Consider the following 17,640-nt stretch of genomic DNA (forward strand, 5'->3'; position numbering starts at 1 on the left):
CCCTGGAAAACAGTAATATGCAAATAACCATGGAGCCCAGTTATGGGTCTTCAACACAGTGAGATATTCCTCAAAGGAAGGAAAACCAAGCAAAGGAGTGCCCCCATTATAGAGATCACCAGATCCAACCATATTAAGTGAGGATCAGAAGAGAGGTTATAATTAGTTTTGGGCGCGAATATTCGAATCTCAAATTTTAATTGCAAATATCGACACTTTGAGAATTTGCAAAGATTTAGAATATATTCGTATTCGAGAATATTCTAGATTTTTTTTTCTGAACCCATGATTGCTCTCTGCTTTTTGCTTGCGGGCCAATGAGAAGGCTGCAATGTCTTTGTCACAGCTTAGCAACATCCCTAGCAGCCAATAGGAAAGTTGTCTACCCCTTACTATATAAGAAACTCCCCAGCAGCCAGCTGTTTTTTGCTGTTCTGAGAGAGACAGCAGTGTTATTGCTGTGCTCTGTGCTTACTGTGTCATTACATTAGTTAGTTAGCTTATATATATAATGCAGATAGTTAGTGGGGGATAGTCAGTGTAGGTTAGATAGTGATATAGTGCAGCTGATAGGTTCCAGTGCAGGGTGTTAGGTAGTGTGATATGTTCTGCTGTCCATACATACATGCTACAGACACAGTGCTGTGATGTCACAACAATACATAGTGCACCAATCAGTAATATGTAGTCAGACCTACTATGTGAAGTTGCACGTATTGTGCCAAAATATGCGCATCATTAATTGCCAATTTGCGCAATCGCAAATATATTTGAGCACTCTATCTGCATTTAAAGCTAATGTAGTGTTCTGCCGTGCCAACCATTTTCTCCAGTCTCAGGAAACTTCTAGCAGCTTGAAAAATGTAGCAAAAGTGACCAAAGCCTGTATTGTGCGCGCAATACACGCATATTACATTGCCGATTTTCGCACTAAAGAAAATAATGGCAAGTTCTCGAATTCGCAAATTTCTGACGAATATTCGCCCATATATTCGTGAAATATTGCGAATTCGAATATTGCCCCTGCCGCTCATCACTAGTTATAATTCACAAACACAGTCACTGGTTAAAACATTACATTCACTATAGTTTATATAATGTACCTTTCTAACAGGTCAGAGAATAGCATTTTTTTGTAGGAGTGATTTTTTAATTCTTTAATTTTACATATAAATAATGTCTGTCTATAGGAGCTATTAGATATTAGATGTTCAAAAGAACTGTATTTCTAAAGCAGCCAAACACATAGGAGCATATTTACTAAGCTTGTAGATGGTATGAATGCACCAGATGTATCACAGGGGCTCCGGTTGGATGATGCATATGATGCAGGGATAGACTCCAGAGATGAGCGAATTTTTCAAAAATTCAATTCGCCGGTTCACCAAATTGTTTTGGAAAAATTTGGTTTGATCCAAATAAATTTGTGGCGAATTATGTTAAAAAAACAGCTATTTCCTGACTGCGGAGAGCCTTTATAGTGGTGTAGAACACTGTGCCTTGCAGTAACAGGCATAGGGAGTCTGCTTTGTTAGTGAAATAATACTGTGAGTCCGTATGACATGCAGATGACAGGCTTTGCACTTAGAATCACTGCACACTTCACTGATTTGGGCAGTCACAGGGCCAAAAATGTACCAAAAAAGTCATGTACGATGAACTCAGCCTTGCTGGTCAATGTTAGCACCAAGAAGAAGCACACTCCTTTCACACCGTCATCAGCTGATTCCACATAGATGTCTACAGAACCTGTTCTATTAAACACTTATACAAGTAGAGCACCTTGACAGAGTGGAGAGGGTGTCAGCAGTAAGTTTGTGTTGACGTCACTGATTATTTTTCCCTTCCTCTGATCGATCAGAACAATAACCCCCCAAAAATGGATCCTGTCTGTGGAGCATCAGCCTTTACTTGGTCAGCATTTGGTCAGTAATCCATCAGTATTGCTAATGCCCAAAAAAACAGGAGTGGATCCAAAACAGAGATGACACGTGAATGGAATATTTGCATGTCTTCTGTGTTTTGTACATACTCCTGCTTTTGGCTACCAAATCATAAGCTAATTCTGATGGGACCATACAGGCCTTACAGCCGCTGCACAGACAGGATCAGTTGTGCGTCTCATTTTTACTTCCTTCTTACAGATCAGAAGAGTCAAATAAATGATGATGTCAGCCCGGCCAAAAGGAAAAACAGTGGCCCAGTCATGAAGTGGGGAGGGTGGGAACAGCAGGAGAAGTCCACAGAGTGGCCCTATGACATAGTGTTTAGGTGGAAGCAGCATGAGGAGGCCACAGAGTGACACAATGACAGTGTGGAGGTGGCAGCAGCAGCATCAGGCGGAGGCCACAGAGTGGCACAATGAAAGAGCTTGGAGGTGGCTGCAGCAGCATCAGGAGGATGCCACAGAGTGGCACAATGACAGTGTGGAGGTGGAGGCAGCATGAGTAGGCCACAGAGTGGCAAGGTGACATAGTATGGGGATGGCAGCAGCATGAGGAGACCACAGAGAGGCAAGGTGACATAGTGTGGAGGTGGCAGCAGCATCAGGAGACCAGAGTGGCACAATCACAGAGTGTGTTGGTGGCAGCAGCATGAGGAGACCACAGAGTGGCACAATGAGAGAGTCTGGAGGTGTCAGCAGCATTAGGAGGCCACAGAGTGGTAAGGTGACATACTGTGGAGGTGGGTGGCAATACCAGTACCCGCTAAAGATAGTGGGTGAAAGAAGGAGCACTTGGCATCAGGTGTGTGGCATCAGGCAGGTGACAGCATCAGAATAGTAGCTGAGGCAGGTTGCCAGAAGAAACCGGTCTCTTTTTTTCAAAGTGTTGGTGTGGCACCATGGATGATCTAGTCTGATACATCAGTCATTGGTGTGTGGAAATCCTGGCTGATCCACGCCTGATTCATCTTGATGCAGTGTCCCACTATGTGCTATATGTGAGCACTTTAAACTCTTGCTAAATGGCATATCAAATGTATTGTGGTATCATGCTGTAATTCCCTTTAGCAGGCTGGCAGTGTCATTTACCTTTATTTGCCCCTATGTCACGGACGGTGTACAGGAAACAAGACAAAGCAACATGCATATATGATTGAGTGGATCCAAAGCTAAGGAACCAAAAGGGAGACCCCTGCACAAGACCTGAGACTATCCCTGGCTGCTCAGCCTATGCAAAGATCCGAAAGGTGGAGGTTTGCATATCCACGTACCTCGACTATATAACCCCTGAACACCCTACAATAGTGAGGGGACACGACCACCGGCTCCCTACTCCAGACACGGAGGGAGTCAGGGTCACCTGGGATCCAGCAAACAGAAAATAACAGATAAATGTTCAGCACTTAACTTTGTAGCAGACAGGAAAACAAGATCAGCATGCACACACACTCCAGGAGGAAGTATAAGCTGCCCAGCAATGCACCATGGGGAGGGATTTAAAGGGAAGCAATCAGTCCAACTCCATGACAGCTGAGAGAGGCTAACGAGATGAGGAACTGAACAGCACAACAAAGAGAACTCAAGGAGGAGGTTCTGAAAGGCCTCTGTCAGAGCTTCTCAGCTGTCTGGTTGTGACAGTACCCCTCCCTCTACGAGTGGACTCCGGACACTCAGAGTCCACCTTCTCAGGATGGGACCTATGGAAAGTCCTGATGAGACGAGAGGCCTTAATGTCCGTCACTGGGACCCACATCCTCTCCTCAGGACCATAACCCTCCCAATGAACCAGGTACTGAAGAGAACCGCGAACAAGACGAGAATCCACAATCCTGGAGACCTGAAATTCAAGATTCTCATCAACCATAATCGGAGGAGGAGGCAAAGGCGAGGGTACAATGGGTTGAACATAAGGTTTCAATAAGGACTTATGAAAAACATTATGGATCTTCCAAGTCTGAGGAAGATCAAGACGGTAGGCAACAGGATTGATGACAGACAGGATTTTGTAAGGCCCAATAAACCTAGGACCCAACTTCCAGGAGGGAATCTTCAATTTGATATTCTTGGTAGACAACCACACCAGATCACCAACATTCAGGTCCGGACCAAGCACACGTCTCTTATCTGCCACACGCTTATATCTCTCACTCATGCTCTTTAGATTATCCTGAATCTTTTGCCAAATAGATGACAAAGACGAGGAGAATCTGTCCTCATCAGGTAAACCAGAAGACCCCTCTCCCGAGAAAGTCCCAAACTGCGGATGAAACCCATATGCACCAAAAAATGGTGACTTATCAGAGGACTCCTGACGACAGTTATTTAAAGCAAACTCAGCAAGGGACAAAAAAGAACACCAATCCTCTTGATTCTCCGCCACAAAACAGCGCAGATATGTCTCCAAATTCTGATTGACGCGCTCTGTCTGGCCATTCGACTGCGGGTGGAAAGCAGAAGAGAATGACAACCGAACCCCCAAGCGAGAACAGAAAGCCTTCCAGAATCTGGAAACAAACTGCATGCCCCTATCAGACACTATGTCTGAAGGAATACCATGCAATTTGACAATGTGATCAATAAATGCCTGCGCCAGCGTCTTAGCATTGGGCAAACCAGGAAAAGGGATGAAATGCACCATTTTGCTAAAACGGTCCACCACCACCAGAATCACAGTCTTCCCCGAGGAACTAGGCAGGTCCGTGATAAAGTCCATGGACAGATGTGTCCAAGGACGGGAAGGAATGGGTAAGGGAAGGAGAGGACCTGATGGCCGTGAATGAGGGACTTTAGCACGAGCGCAAGTCTCGCAGGCTGCCACAAAACCCTCAACCGAATTACAAAGCGCAGGCCACCAGAATCTCCGAGCGATGAGATCCAGTGTGGCTCTTGCCCCCAGGTGCCTAGCAAGGACCGTATCGTGGTGTTCCTTAAAAATCTTGTGTCTTAAAGTGAGAGGCACAAACAACCTCCCAGGAGGACAAAGATCAGGAGCCTCTGACTGGGCTGCCTGCACCTCTGCCTCCAATTCAGAAAAAAGAGCAGAGACCACCACACCTTCAGCCAAAATGGGACCCGGGTCTTCAAAATTCCCACCTCCCGGAAAATAACGTGACAGGGCATCTGCCTTCACATTCTTAACTCCAGGGCGGAACGTGACCACAAAATTAAACCTAGAAAAGAACAAAGACCATCTGGCCTGTCTCGGGTTCAGACGCTTGGCTGACTCCAAGTAGGCCAGATTTTTATGGTCAGTAAATACGGTAATAGGGTGTCTGGCTCCCTCTAGCCAATGGCGCCATTCCTCAAAAGCCAACTTGATGGCCAACAATTCCCTATCTCCCACATCGTAATTTCTCTCTGCGGAGGAGAGTTTTTTCGAGAAAAAGGCACACGGTCGCCATTTGGCAGGAGAGGAACCCTGAGACAAGACCGCCCCCACACCCACCTCAGAAGCATCAACCTCAACTATGAAGGGTAAAGAAATATCAGGTTGCACCAAGATGGGAGCGGAAGCAAAACTCTCCTTGATATTAGAAAAAGCCTTACGCGCCTCTACTGACCAAGAAGAAAAATCTACCCCCTTTCTGGTCATATCAGTGAGTGGTTTAACAATAGAGGAATAATTCAAAATAAACTTCCTGTAATAATTGGCAAAGCCCAAAAAAACGCATCAGCGCCTTCTGATTCTCAGGAAGCTCCCACTCAAGCACAGCGCGGACCTTCTCGGGGTCCATGCGAAAACCAGAAGCGGAGAGAAGAAACCCCAGAAATTGAATTTCTGGAACTGCAAACACACATTTTTCCAGTTTCGCATATAATTTATTCTCCTGCAGGATGAGCAAAACCTGACGTAAATGTTCCTTATGAGTTTTGAAATCAGGAAAAAAAATCAAAATGTCATCCAAATACACTAATACAAATTTTCCCATCAAATGATAAAAAATGCTGTTCACGAAATGCTGAAAAACGGCTGGGGCATTCATCAAACCAAAAGGCATAACCAAATTCTCAAAATGGCCCTCAGGAGTATTGAAGGCCGTCTTCCATTCGTCTCCTTCTCTGACCCTGACCAGGTTGTATGCCCCTCTTAGATCTAATTTGGAAAATAATTTAGCCCCAACAACCTGGTTAAACAGGTCCGGGATCAGAGGAAGCGGATAAGGGTCACGAATAGTGATACTGTTCAGCTCCCTGAAATCCAGACAAGGTCTTAAAGAACCATCTTTTTTCTTAACAAAGAAAAAACCAGCGGCAATAGGTGACTTTGAGGGTCGTATGTGTCCTTTTCTCAGACTCTCAGAGATATAAGCACGCATAGCGATCCTCTCAGGTTGGGAAAGATTGTATAAACGAGATTTAGGCAGTTTGGCGCCTGGGATGAGATTAATAGGGCAATCGTACTCCCTGTGCGGGGGCAAATCCTGAACTCCACTCTCAGAGAAGACATCCGAAAATTCAGAGAGAAAAGATGGTACAGTCTTAGTAGCAACCTCAGAAACAGATGTCGTGAGGCAATTCTCTCTGCAAAAGTCACTCCAACCATTTATTTGCCTCGCTTGCCAATCAATGGTGGGGTTATGTTTAGTGAGCCAGGGTAGCCCCAACACTAGAGGGTTAGGTAATCCGCTAAGGACGAAACATGACACATCCTCAACATGAGCATCACTCACAATTAAACGGATATTGTGAACTATGCCCTTTAATGATTTCTGAGAAAGTGGAGCGGAATCAATAGCAAAAACAGGAATATCCTTTCCCAAAGTGTGCACCTGGAAACCATGAGTTATCGCAAATTGATTATCAATGAGATTGACAGCTGCTCCACTATCCACAAAAATCTCACAAAAAATGTTCTTGCTCTCTAGCGCCACCCTAGCCGGCAGGACAAAACGGGAACTACAAGCAAACGGAAAACCTTCAATTTCCGCCTCAACCCTGCCAATAGTAACAGACGGAACATTTTTAAAAGATTTTTTCCTGTTTGTTTCTTTATTACTCCCAGAAAACTGCCTGAATCTCCTAGAGGGACAAATATTTGCCAAATGATTTATACCTCAACAACAAAAACAAACCCTCCCATGCGAGCTGAATCTTCTATTGTCAGAAGCAATCAACCCCAGCTGCATGGGCTCCTGCTCAGAAGGGGCTGACAGCGACTGAGACCCCTGCGCACAGAATGGGACCGCTGCACTGTCCTGGGACTGAGTATGACAGGAAGGGGACATCTCTCCTCTCTCTCTAAGACGCCTGTCAATACAAACGGCCTGAGACATAGCAGAGTCCAAAGAAATAGGCCTCTCATGAAAGGCAAATGCATCTTTCAATCCCTCTGAAAGACCATGGCAAAATTGACTTCGGAGTGCAGCATCATTCCAACCAGTATCAACTGCCCATCTCCGAAATTCTGAGCAGTATATTTCTGCGGATTGTTTACCCTGGCATAATAGACGTAGTCTAGACTCAGCCAGAGCAATAGGATCCGGATCATCATATATCTGACCCAGGGCTAAAAAGAATTCATCCACTGAACGGAGAGGCAGTGCCCCCTCCGGCAGCGAAAAGGCCCAGGACTGAGCGTTACCTCTGAGCAGCGATATAATGATCCCCACCCTCCGTTCCTCATCACCAGAGGAATGGGGAAGAAGGTGAAAATGGAGTTTGCAAGCCTCTCTAAAGCGGACAAAATTCTCACTACCCCCGGAGAACGTATCCGGGAGCGAGATCTTAGGCTCAGAACAAACTCCATGAACGCAAGCTGAACCGGTCACTTGAAGCTGAGAAAAAGTCTTACGGAGATCAGCTACCTCCAATGAAAGACCCTGGAAGCGTTCAGCCAACAGTGAAACCGGATCCATGCTTGAGACGGTTTTGGCGGCTTATAATGTCACGGACGGTGTACAGGAAACAAGACAAAGCAACATGCATATATGACTGAGTGGATCCAAAGCTAAGGAACCAAAAGGGAGACCCCTGCACAAGACCTGAGACTATCCCTGGCTGCTCAGCCTATGCAAAGATCCGAAAGGTGGAGGTTTGCATATCCACGTACCTCGACTATATAACCCCTGAACACCCTACAATAGTGAGGGGACACGACCACCGGCTCCCTACTCCAGACACGGAGGGAGTCAGGGTCACCTGGGATCCAGCAAACAGAAAATAACAGATAAATGTTCAGCACTTAACTTTGTAGCAGACAGGAAAACAAGATCAGCATGCACACACACTCCAGGAGGAAGTATAAGCCGCCCAGCAATGCACCATGGGGAGGGATTTAAAGGGAAGCAATCAGTCCAACTCCATGACAGCTGAGAGAGGCTAACGAGATGAGAAACTGAACAGCACAACAAAGAGAACTCAAGGAGGAGGTTCTGAAAGGCCTCTGTCAGAGCTTCTCAGCTGTCTGGTTGTGACACCCTAGGTGGTGCTGGCACCACATATATATATATATATATATATATATATAGCTGTGGGGGGGGTTTAAGTCAGTGTGTGTGTTGAGGATGAGAATGAACAGAGGAGGATGTTAAGAGAGGAGGTGAATCAGAGCAATGTAGCTGCTATTTTAGCCCCTTGGCTCTGGTGAGGCTAAGGGAGTATAGAGAACACTATTACAGCATCACAGACCAGACTTCACAAGCACCAGTGACCAGGAGGAACCTAAAAGTATCTGGACACAGCCGGATGACTAATGCACAAAATTATCCTGTACCACATGCCTCTATGGACATTGTTGATCAGAGTAATTGAAGGCATCCTTACAAATAAAGGAGCAGTGGATTTGGCCTGCCGTTAGGGAGACTGCCCTGTGGATTGCTAATGACAAGTAAGAATTTATTATATCCAGTACCTGAGTGCTAGAGTGTGGACAAAGAGCCCAAGATGCAGGCAGCACCCTAAGAGATACGTGTCTCTCAAGTACAGCGGCCCCTAAAAGGTAAAGAGGTGGCAATCCCCGTGCCTGCTGACACGGCGGAGGCAGCCAGAGTCACCACTCCGCCGCCCAGGAAGCGTGGCTCTTTTAAAGGACTAAATCCCATGGTCCCAAGAGAGATTACGGCCCATGGGGAAATATGTGGCAATATCAAAAAGCTATTAAGGACTGCGCAGTCAGAGTATGGTATCGACCCCAGTCCAGGGATCCGATTTTTGAGAGGAGGACCAGGAGCGTGGTTTGGTTCTTGGTTGAGAGGGGCTCTGGCTTCATCCAAGATGACAAGACTGGGCAGGAGCTGTATGTTAACAGGCGCTCTGTGAAGCGCCGTTACCTTTTTCAGGCCCGCCACAGCCTATTTAAGGGGGACACCATAGAATATACCCCCTAGAGTCCCTTCAGGGTCCATTTGCTATAGCGTTAATCTGCTTCGAGAAACCTCTGGTCCCGTTGTCAGCACCGGAGGTATGGCCGGATGACCCAGCTACAATAAGAAAAGTGTGTTGTTTGCAAGAGTCAGCAGACGGTGTGCTCCGCTTCCGAGAACGACCTCAGCCAGAGCCGGAGCCGCTCATCTAAGGGTTGCCTACTCCACCGGAGGGATGGAAGGAACACCAGACCACCGACCTCCCTGCCTGTGACCTATGTGGGATCCCAGAAGGTCTTTGCTATGGCCCTGTCTCCCAGCCGAAAGGTCAGCCAGAGCCTACCCAGCTTCCTTCAGAGTGAGAAACATGTACCACCGTAAGCAACATGTGGCTTCAGATTTCTCTAATGTGTATGCCTACGGAGTCCTTTTGTTATGGCTTTGCACAGGGAGCAAGAATGTTACACACAATTCGTATGGAACTCCTGATCTTAAGAAACTGGACTGTCTTGTGTGCCCGTGGAGATCGAATGCAGACAGAGCAGATAAAAACACATCAATATTTTCAACTTATTGAAGCTGATTGATTTAATTGTGTATAGATAGTAAAGGCAAAGTCTGATGGTGTGTTGTCATCAGCGTCTTCATTATGTTTACTGCTGGACCCAGGACGACGTAATTCGGTCGATACCGCATAAAAAAGAAGGTCTACAAACGCCCATCAATTTTGCCGAAGAAAACATGGTTGAAATAAAAAAAATCACCAATGAAAGGATAATGGAATTCGGTTTATACAGAAGAAAGTCTACATTCACCCATACATTTTCCGGAAAAAAGAGCCAGTGTCACAGAAAGAATTTCACTACTAAGTACGTTGTTCCATACCGCAAAAAGAGGTATACATTCACCCATACATTTCACCACTAAGTACTTCAGTCCATACCGCTAAAGGAGGTGTACATTCACCGAACTGGGCTGTAAAATATCTCACTGCATCACTGAACCCTGTAAAAACTAAAGCCATAAAACTATAACTCACTTGCGATTTTTTTTCCAATTTCCCCTCATTTGGAATTTATTTCCAGCTACATCATATGCAATATTAAATGACGACATTAGAAAGTGCAACTTGTCCCGACAAAAAATAAGCCCTCACATAGGTATGTGAATGAAAAAATAAAAAAAACTGTTGTCTCCGGGAAGGCAGGGAGTAAAAAACAAAAATAGAAAATAGCCCGGTTCTCTAAAGGGTTAAGGTAACTTTTTCTTATGAGGAAATGAACAGTGAATTCTTTTTCTCAACGGCCAACAGTCTCTTACATTGAGCTTGATATTAGAGATGAGCGAATTTCATGTTATGAAATTTGTTCACGCTTCTTTTGATAGTAAGAGCATTGCGTTATGGATTCCATTACCACAGACCATAATGCAATTCTATGACGGAATGCATAAGGTCATAATCGAAGTCTATGGCCTGCATAACGGATCCCCTGCATAACGGAAATGGGACGGATCCGTTTTGCAGCCCATATACTTCTATTCTCTAAAGCATAGCAAAACGTTTGTTATTTTTGCAGTTCAGAACTTTTAGTCCAGCGCATAGGTAGACAACATGTTAGATGTAAGTTACAACTTCTGGTGACTTGCTGAAATATTTTTTAGGAGGGCTGCTTCTCAAGAAGAAATATGTATGAAATATATGTGACCTTTCCTATTAATGAATACACCAGGAGTTTTCTGTAGAATCTTCCATATATTACTACTAAATACTTGTCTTCCATAAAATTTTATTGTTGCCTAAACGCCTAAGGGCTCTTTCACACTTGCGTTCTTTTCTTCCGGCATAGAGTTCCGTCGTCGGGGCTCTATGCCGGAAGAATCCTGATCAGTTTTATCCTAATGCATTCTGAATGGAGTGAAATCCGTTCAGGATGCATCAGGATGCCTTCAGTTCCGGAACGGAACGTTTTTGGGCAGGAGAAAATACCGCAGCATGCTGCGCTTTTTTCTCCGGCCAAAAATCCTGAAGACTTGCCGCAAGGTTGGATCCGGAATGAATGCCCATTGAAAGGCATTGATCCGGATCCGGCCTTAAGCTAAACGTTGTTTCGGCGCATTGCCGGATCCGACGTTTAGCTTTTTCAGAGTGGTTACCATGGCTGCCGGGACGCTAAAGTCCTGGCAGCCATGGTAAAGTGTAGCGGGGAGCGGGGGAGCAGCATACTTGCCGTCCGTGCGGCTCCCGGGGCGCTCCAGAGTGACGTCAGGGCGCCTCACGCGCATGGATGACGTGATCGCATGGCACGTCATCCATGCGCATGGGGCGCTCTGACGTCACTCTGGAGCGCCCCGCCGCGTGGACTGTAAGTATACCGCTCCCCCGCTCCCCGCTTCTACTATGGCAACCAGGACTTTAATAGCGTCCTGGCTGCCATAGTAACACTGAAAGCATTTTGAAGACGGATCCGTCTTCAAATGCTTTCAGTACACTTGCGTTTTTCCGGATCCGGCGTGTAATTCCGGCAAGTGGAGTACACGCCGGATCCGGACAACGCAAGTGTGAAAGAGGCCTTATCTGAACAGCATGTTAATGTCTTGACATTGGTTACAGAGATAAGAACCCTTCTCAGTTCTAAACTAAAGATGATCACTTTGCATTGATTTGACACCTTCTTTGACAAGCACTTCTTCAAGATCAACCCACTATAAATGAAACGTCAGTCCTGCCATTTAGTCAGCATTGAGGCATTCATATTTCATGCACATAAATTGTTTGATTTTCACTTGAGCTTTCACATATCTCAGGGGATGTCACTCTGTAGTAAAGCACTTGACAATAGCTTTTGGAGCAGCACCTTCTGGTTGCAGCTTCCCAGTGTTATTACTATGATACATAGAACATGTGGTGAGGGAGAAGACGTGTGGTATACAAAGCGGTGCCCATATTTGTGCATTGAAAACCTCTTATGAGTGGAGACCTCTCTCCTGTATCATTATGTAGCACTGATGGTTTGTGCACCAACAGAGCATGAAGAACATCTGTTCTCAGGTACCATGGAAACAATGCTTCCTCTTCAGAACATTATTGTGATGGAACTAAAAGCCTTCTTAATTAAACTGCCCAACCAATCATGCTTACACGATTTCAATCATTTTTGGAACATGACATGAACATTGTGCAGGTACTTCATTGAGTGCTTACTGACCCTACAGTAAAGCCTTATTTATTTTTCTGCGATGCACATAGGATAATTGCCGGCTAAAAGATCTTTGGCCCGCAATTAACACCATCAAGCCCTACATTAGCATGCCTGATGGACTTGACCAAATTTGCGTATTAATCTTTCTGTAGGTAGGAATGGAATGGGAAGAACAGCCAAACACCTATGGAGACTACTAAACAGGAAAAATGTCCAATGTGATTGTCAACCACCAGAAACAATAGGTTGAACAAAAGAAAAACAATAGAATATGTGAAAAAAATATTGTTATGACTGTGCATTCTTTAGGGGTGGGGGTGTAGTTGGCTCCAGGCTAGTTCACTTCTTGTCCTCAACTATTCCACTGGGCTGCATGGATGTAAACTTCCTATTTGATGCCGCTGCAGCCAATCGCTGACTGTAGTGGTGACCTGCTCCCCTTGCGCCAGGATGAGAACAGGAAGTTTATGAAGAGTTACATTCCAACGTTAGAGGAAAAAAGCATCATTTTATATACTAACCTTTTATGTGGTACAATGTCAAATGCTTTGGAGAAGTCCATATATACGACATCCATTGATTCACCGCTGTCAAGTCTAGAACTTACCTCCTCATAGAAACTGATTAAATTCGTTTGACATGACCGATCCCTCGTGAAGCCATGCTGGCATGGCGTTATTTGATTATTTTCATTGAGGCGCTCCAAGATAGCATCTCTCAGAAAACCTTCAAACTGTTTACCCACAACAGATGTTAAACTTACCAACCTATAGTTTCCGGGCTCTATTTTTGGACCCTTTTTGAATATTAAAAGAGATCCCGCCAGGAGTTGCTAATCAAAGTATTCTTTTATTTTTGTCATAATATTGTCTTTTATGACACGTTTCGGCTCAATAGCCTTTATCAACAAAGTTACATACAAGTGGTTAGTACATTTCTTATATAACAAAAATGCAAGTGATACACCGGTGACATCGGACGCCTGGTTACGAAAGTAAATGAGTCAGCACCAATCAGTGACTTTGTTTAACTTCATGCATACAAAACGCAGGTTTTGTATGCACGTAGTGAAACCAAGTCGCTGATTGGTGCTGACTCATTCAATACTGTAACCGGGCGTCTGACGTCACCGGTGTATCACTTGCATTTTTGTTATATACGAAAGGCACTAAACACTTGTATGTAACTTTGTTGATAAAGGCTATTGAGCCAAAACGCGTCATAAAAGACAATATTATGACAAAAATAAAATAATATTTTCAAAAACCCAATTTTTAGGGACCAGTTCAGGTCTGAAGTCACTTTGCGAGGCTTACATAATAGAAACCACCCAAAAATGACCCCATTCTATAAACTACCCCCCTCAAGGTATTCAAAACTGATTTTACAAACATCATTAACCCTTTAGGTGTTCCACAAGAATTAATGGAAAATAGACATACAATTTCAAAATTTCACTTTTTGGGCAGATTTTCCATTTTAATAAATTTTTTCCAGTTACAAACCAAGGGTTAACAGCCAAACCAAACTCAATATTTATGGCCCTGATCCTGTAAACTACTGTACGGGCACACGGCAGGGCGCAAAAGGAAAGGAATGCCATACGGTTTTTGGAAGGCAGATTTTGCTGGACTGGTTTTCTTGACACCATGTCCCATTTGAAGCCCTCCTGATGCACCCCTAGAGTAGAAACTCCATAAAAGTGACCCCATCTAAGAAACTACACCCCTCAAGGTATTCAAAACAGATTTTACAAACGTCGTTAACCCTTTAGGTGTTCCACAAGAGTTATTGGCAAATGGAGATTAAATTTCAGAATTTCAATTTTTTGGCAAATTTTCCATTTTTATCCATTTTTCCCAGTAACAAATCAAGGGTTAACAGCCAAACAAAACTCAATATTTATGGCCCTGAATCTGTAGTTTACAGAAACACCCCATAAGTGGTCGTAAACAGCTGTACTCGCACACGGCAGGGCGCAGAAGGAATGCCATACGGTTTTGGAAGGCAGATTTTGCTGGACTGTTTTTTTTTACACCATGTCCAATTTGAAGCCCCCCTGATGCACCCCTAGAGTACAAACTCCAAAAAAGTGGCCCCATTATAGAAACTACAGGATAGGGTGGCAGATATTTTTATAGACCAAGTTGTCACGGATGCGGCGATACCTAATATGTATACTTTGTTTTATTTATGTAAGTTTTACACAATGATTTCTTTTTTTAAGCAAAAAAAATCATGTTTTAGTGTTTCCATAGTCTGAGAGCCATCATTTTTTCAGTTTTTGGGCGATTACCTTGGGTAGGGTATGATTTTTGCGGGATGAAATGACGGTTTTATTAGCATTTTGGGGTGCGTATTGACTTTTTGATCATCGCTTGCTATTACACTTTTTGTGATGTAAGGTGACAAAAAATGGCTTATTTAGCACAGTTTTTATTTGAAATTTTTTACGGTGTTCATCTGAGAGATTAGGTCATATGATATTTTTATAGAGCCGGTCGATACGGACGCGGCGATACCTAATATGTATACTTGTTTTATTTATGTAAGTTTTACACAATAACAGCTTTTTAAAAACAAAAAAAAATTATGTTTTAGTGTCTCCATATTCTGAGCCATATTTTTTTTTGGGGGGGGCGATTATCTCAGGTAGGGGCATATTTTTTGCGGGATGAGGTGACAGTTTGGTTGGCAAACATATTTTTTATCGCTTGCTGTTGTACTTTTTGTGTTGTAAGGTGACAAAAAAATTATTTATTTAGCACCATTTTTATTTTTTACAGTGTTCATCTGAGGGGTTAGATCATGTGATATGTTTATAGAGACGGTTGATTCGGATGCTGCGATACCGAATATGTATACTTTTTTTTTTGCCCTAATTTTTACCAATTTTTTTTTTTTACTTTATTTGGGGAAAATTATGTTTTTGTTTATTTTTATTTGAAACTTTAAATTTTTGGGGGGAAAACTTTATTTTTTCAACTTTTTTTTTCACTTTATTTTTTTGTCCCACTTTGGGACTTGAACTCTTCCATGCCATCGGGTCCCCCCCACAGCCGCATGGGGACCCGATGGTACCGCCCGCCGCCGCCGCAACCGCAGGTAAAAGCCGCAAACCGTAGGTCTGAATTGACCCCCGGCGTTGTGACAGGATGCCCGCTGAATGATTTCAGCCGGCATCCTGTTCCTATTAACCCCCGCCGCGCCGCAATCTATTTTTAAACTTAGGACGTACCGGTACTCGGCAAATGTGGCGCACCGGTACGTTCTAAGTCCCTAAGGGGTTAAGGTGCCGCTGTACTTCTTCCTGGGTCAGACAGAGCACTTTTAATGGGAAATTTACTTTTACATTCTGCATTTTATCTGACAGTTTATTTTCTTTTCAGTGGAGAAAAAAATATTTATTAGCTTTGCTTTCTCCTCAACCCAACGTTTCGGTCCAGACGGACGGTTTTCTTCAGCGGCTTTTAGTTCTGTGGTCTGAACTATATCAAAATGGAGATTGGATCATGATATAGTTATATATCATGATCCAGCTATAGTTATGCCCTACAACATGTAACAAAAGCCACCCAACTATCAAGCATCATTTATCATACTGGTCTCCTATTATATGGCAGAAGGACTTTTTCAGCACTCTTAGGCTCCAGGGCCAGGGCACAAACGCAAACTATGCACCCCCTATAGTTATACCCCTGGAAGTAGAATATACATAGATCTAAACAGACAGGTCTCTGATATTCAGTCTTTAGAGACCATCTATGTGCTCTTGTAATTAATTCCCGCATTTTTGGAGGTCAGTAATTTGCAGAAGCATGTACAGGTCTGCTCTGATATTTTATTTGTTACATAGGAAAAAAACTAATCCAAAACTACAGAGCCACTTTAATAACTTTTTCTAATGTATTCACATTTTGCCATGCAAATAATTAAAAGGGTGAATGCACTATTTTATTTTCTGTCGTTTTTAATTATACAATGGCATTTGTGCTTGTCCCATCAATATTTTTCAGACAAATGCATTTCAGCACTCAGACATTCTGCACTTCTTGTACGGTGGAGCAATCTAATTGAAATTCTCCACAGCCCAGGATGTCAACACAAAAACTAGTTTCAAGAAAATTTTCATCTTTGGGGAAATTTCCTATGAAGAGGTCAGGCTCATGATAGTCTTTTCAGGAAGAGCAAACGTATCTCAGCAGCTGTAGTGCAAATCAACTAACTCAGTCAAGCACTAATTATACGGCCAACACTCATCCACCGTTCTTTCAAGAAGCGTTGCTGCCACCTATTGGCATCATTTGGTATGGCAGGTCTAAATTGCAGTAAAAGATTACCTGTTACTTACAGACTACTGCAACGATAAAGTGTAAACAGTTTGTGGACATGAAACTAATCTGTGTGGAGCCTGTCATTACAGAACTGATAATTATTTTTCGAAATGACGTGAAATGTCCTTATGACTCTATTGCAGTACTTAAGCATACATCACTTTGAGTTGCTTAATTGGACATAGCACCGAAATTACATTGATTGGGTAGTTTTAGCATCTGGACAATTACCTCTGGCGTTCTCAATGATATACTTACTGCCATATGGAAGGATATCAATAGCGCTTCTGCAGGACATTTCTACAATTTCGCCCATTTGAAAAACGAACTCTTTAATTTAAAAGTTAAATTAACGTTTCCACCTAATATATCTCGTAAGCAAAATTTTCTGTTATTTTTCTCCTCCAGGCATAATTAGAACAGCTTTAACAAACATGGACCGAGAAGCAAAAGAGTATTACGAAGTGATTATCCAGGCCAAAGACATGGGTGGACAGCTGGGGGGATTAGCTGGAACGACCACGGTTAATATCACTCTCAGTGATGTGAATGACAATCCACCCAGATTTCCTCAAAGTAAGTGCATTGTCATCATCAGCTTGGGTTTCTCAGTCTATCCAGACTGGTTTCTAACTACGAACATCAAGTGCCAAGTTAACACACTGACATAAGCTTCAGTACCAAGAAGAAACATGAAAGTGCTGTTATATGGTTCATTTCTTCTTTCAAGCCTTCAAATCTGTGATTTATAAAAAAAAAAGTGTTAAAATGTTTTATTCTAACAGACTGCAGAGTGCAAGTTCATATGTTACTGAACTGACATCTTTACTGAACTTTTCTTGTCAAAGATCAGTTTGTAC

General features: G+C 43.4%; 1 protein-coding gene across 1 annotated transcript in view; it reads left to right on the plus strand.

Moving 5' to 3' along the window:
* The window catches only part of CDH20 (cadherin 20), a 96,710-nt gene that overhangs the window by 43,944 nt on the left and 35,126 nt on the right, over positions 1 to 17,640 (plus strand). Inside the window, exon 4 of the mRNA XM_044295492.1 lies at positions 17,189 to 17,356. Within this exon, the coding sequence (XP_044151427.1) occupies positions 17,189 to 17,356 (168 nt within the window). The remainder of the gene's footprint in view (positions 1 to 17,188; positions 17,357 to 17,640) is intronic.

The sequence above is a fragment of the Bufo gargarizans genome, chromosome 5 (genome assembly GCF_014858855.1).
Source record: "Bufo gargarizans isolate SCDJY-AF-19 chromosome 5, ASM1485885v1, whole genome shotgun sequence".
NCBI lineage: Eukaryota > Metazoa > Chordata > Amphibia > Anura > Bufonidae > Bufo > Bufo gargarizans.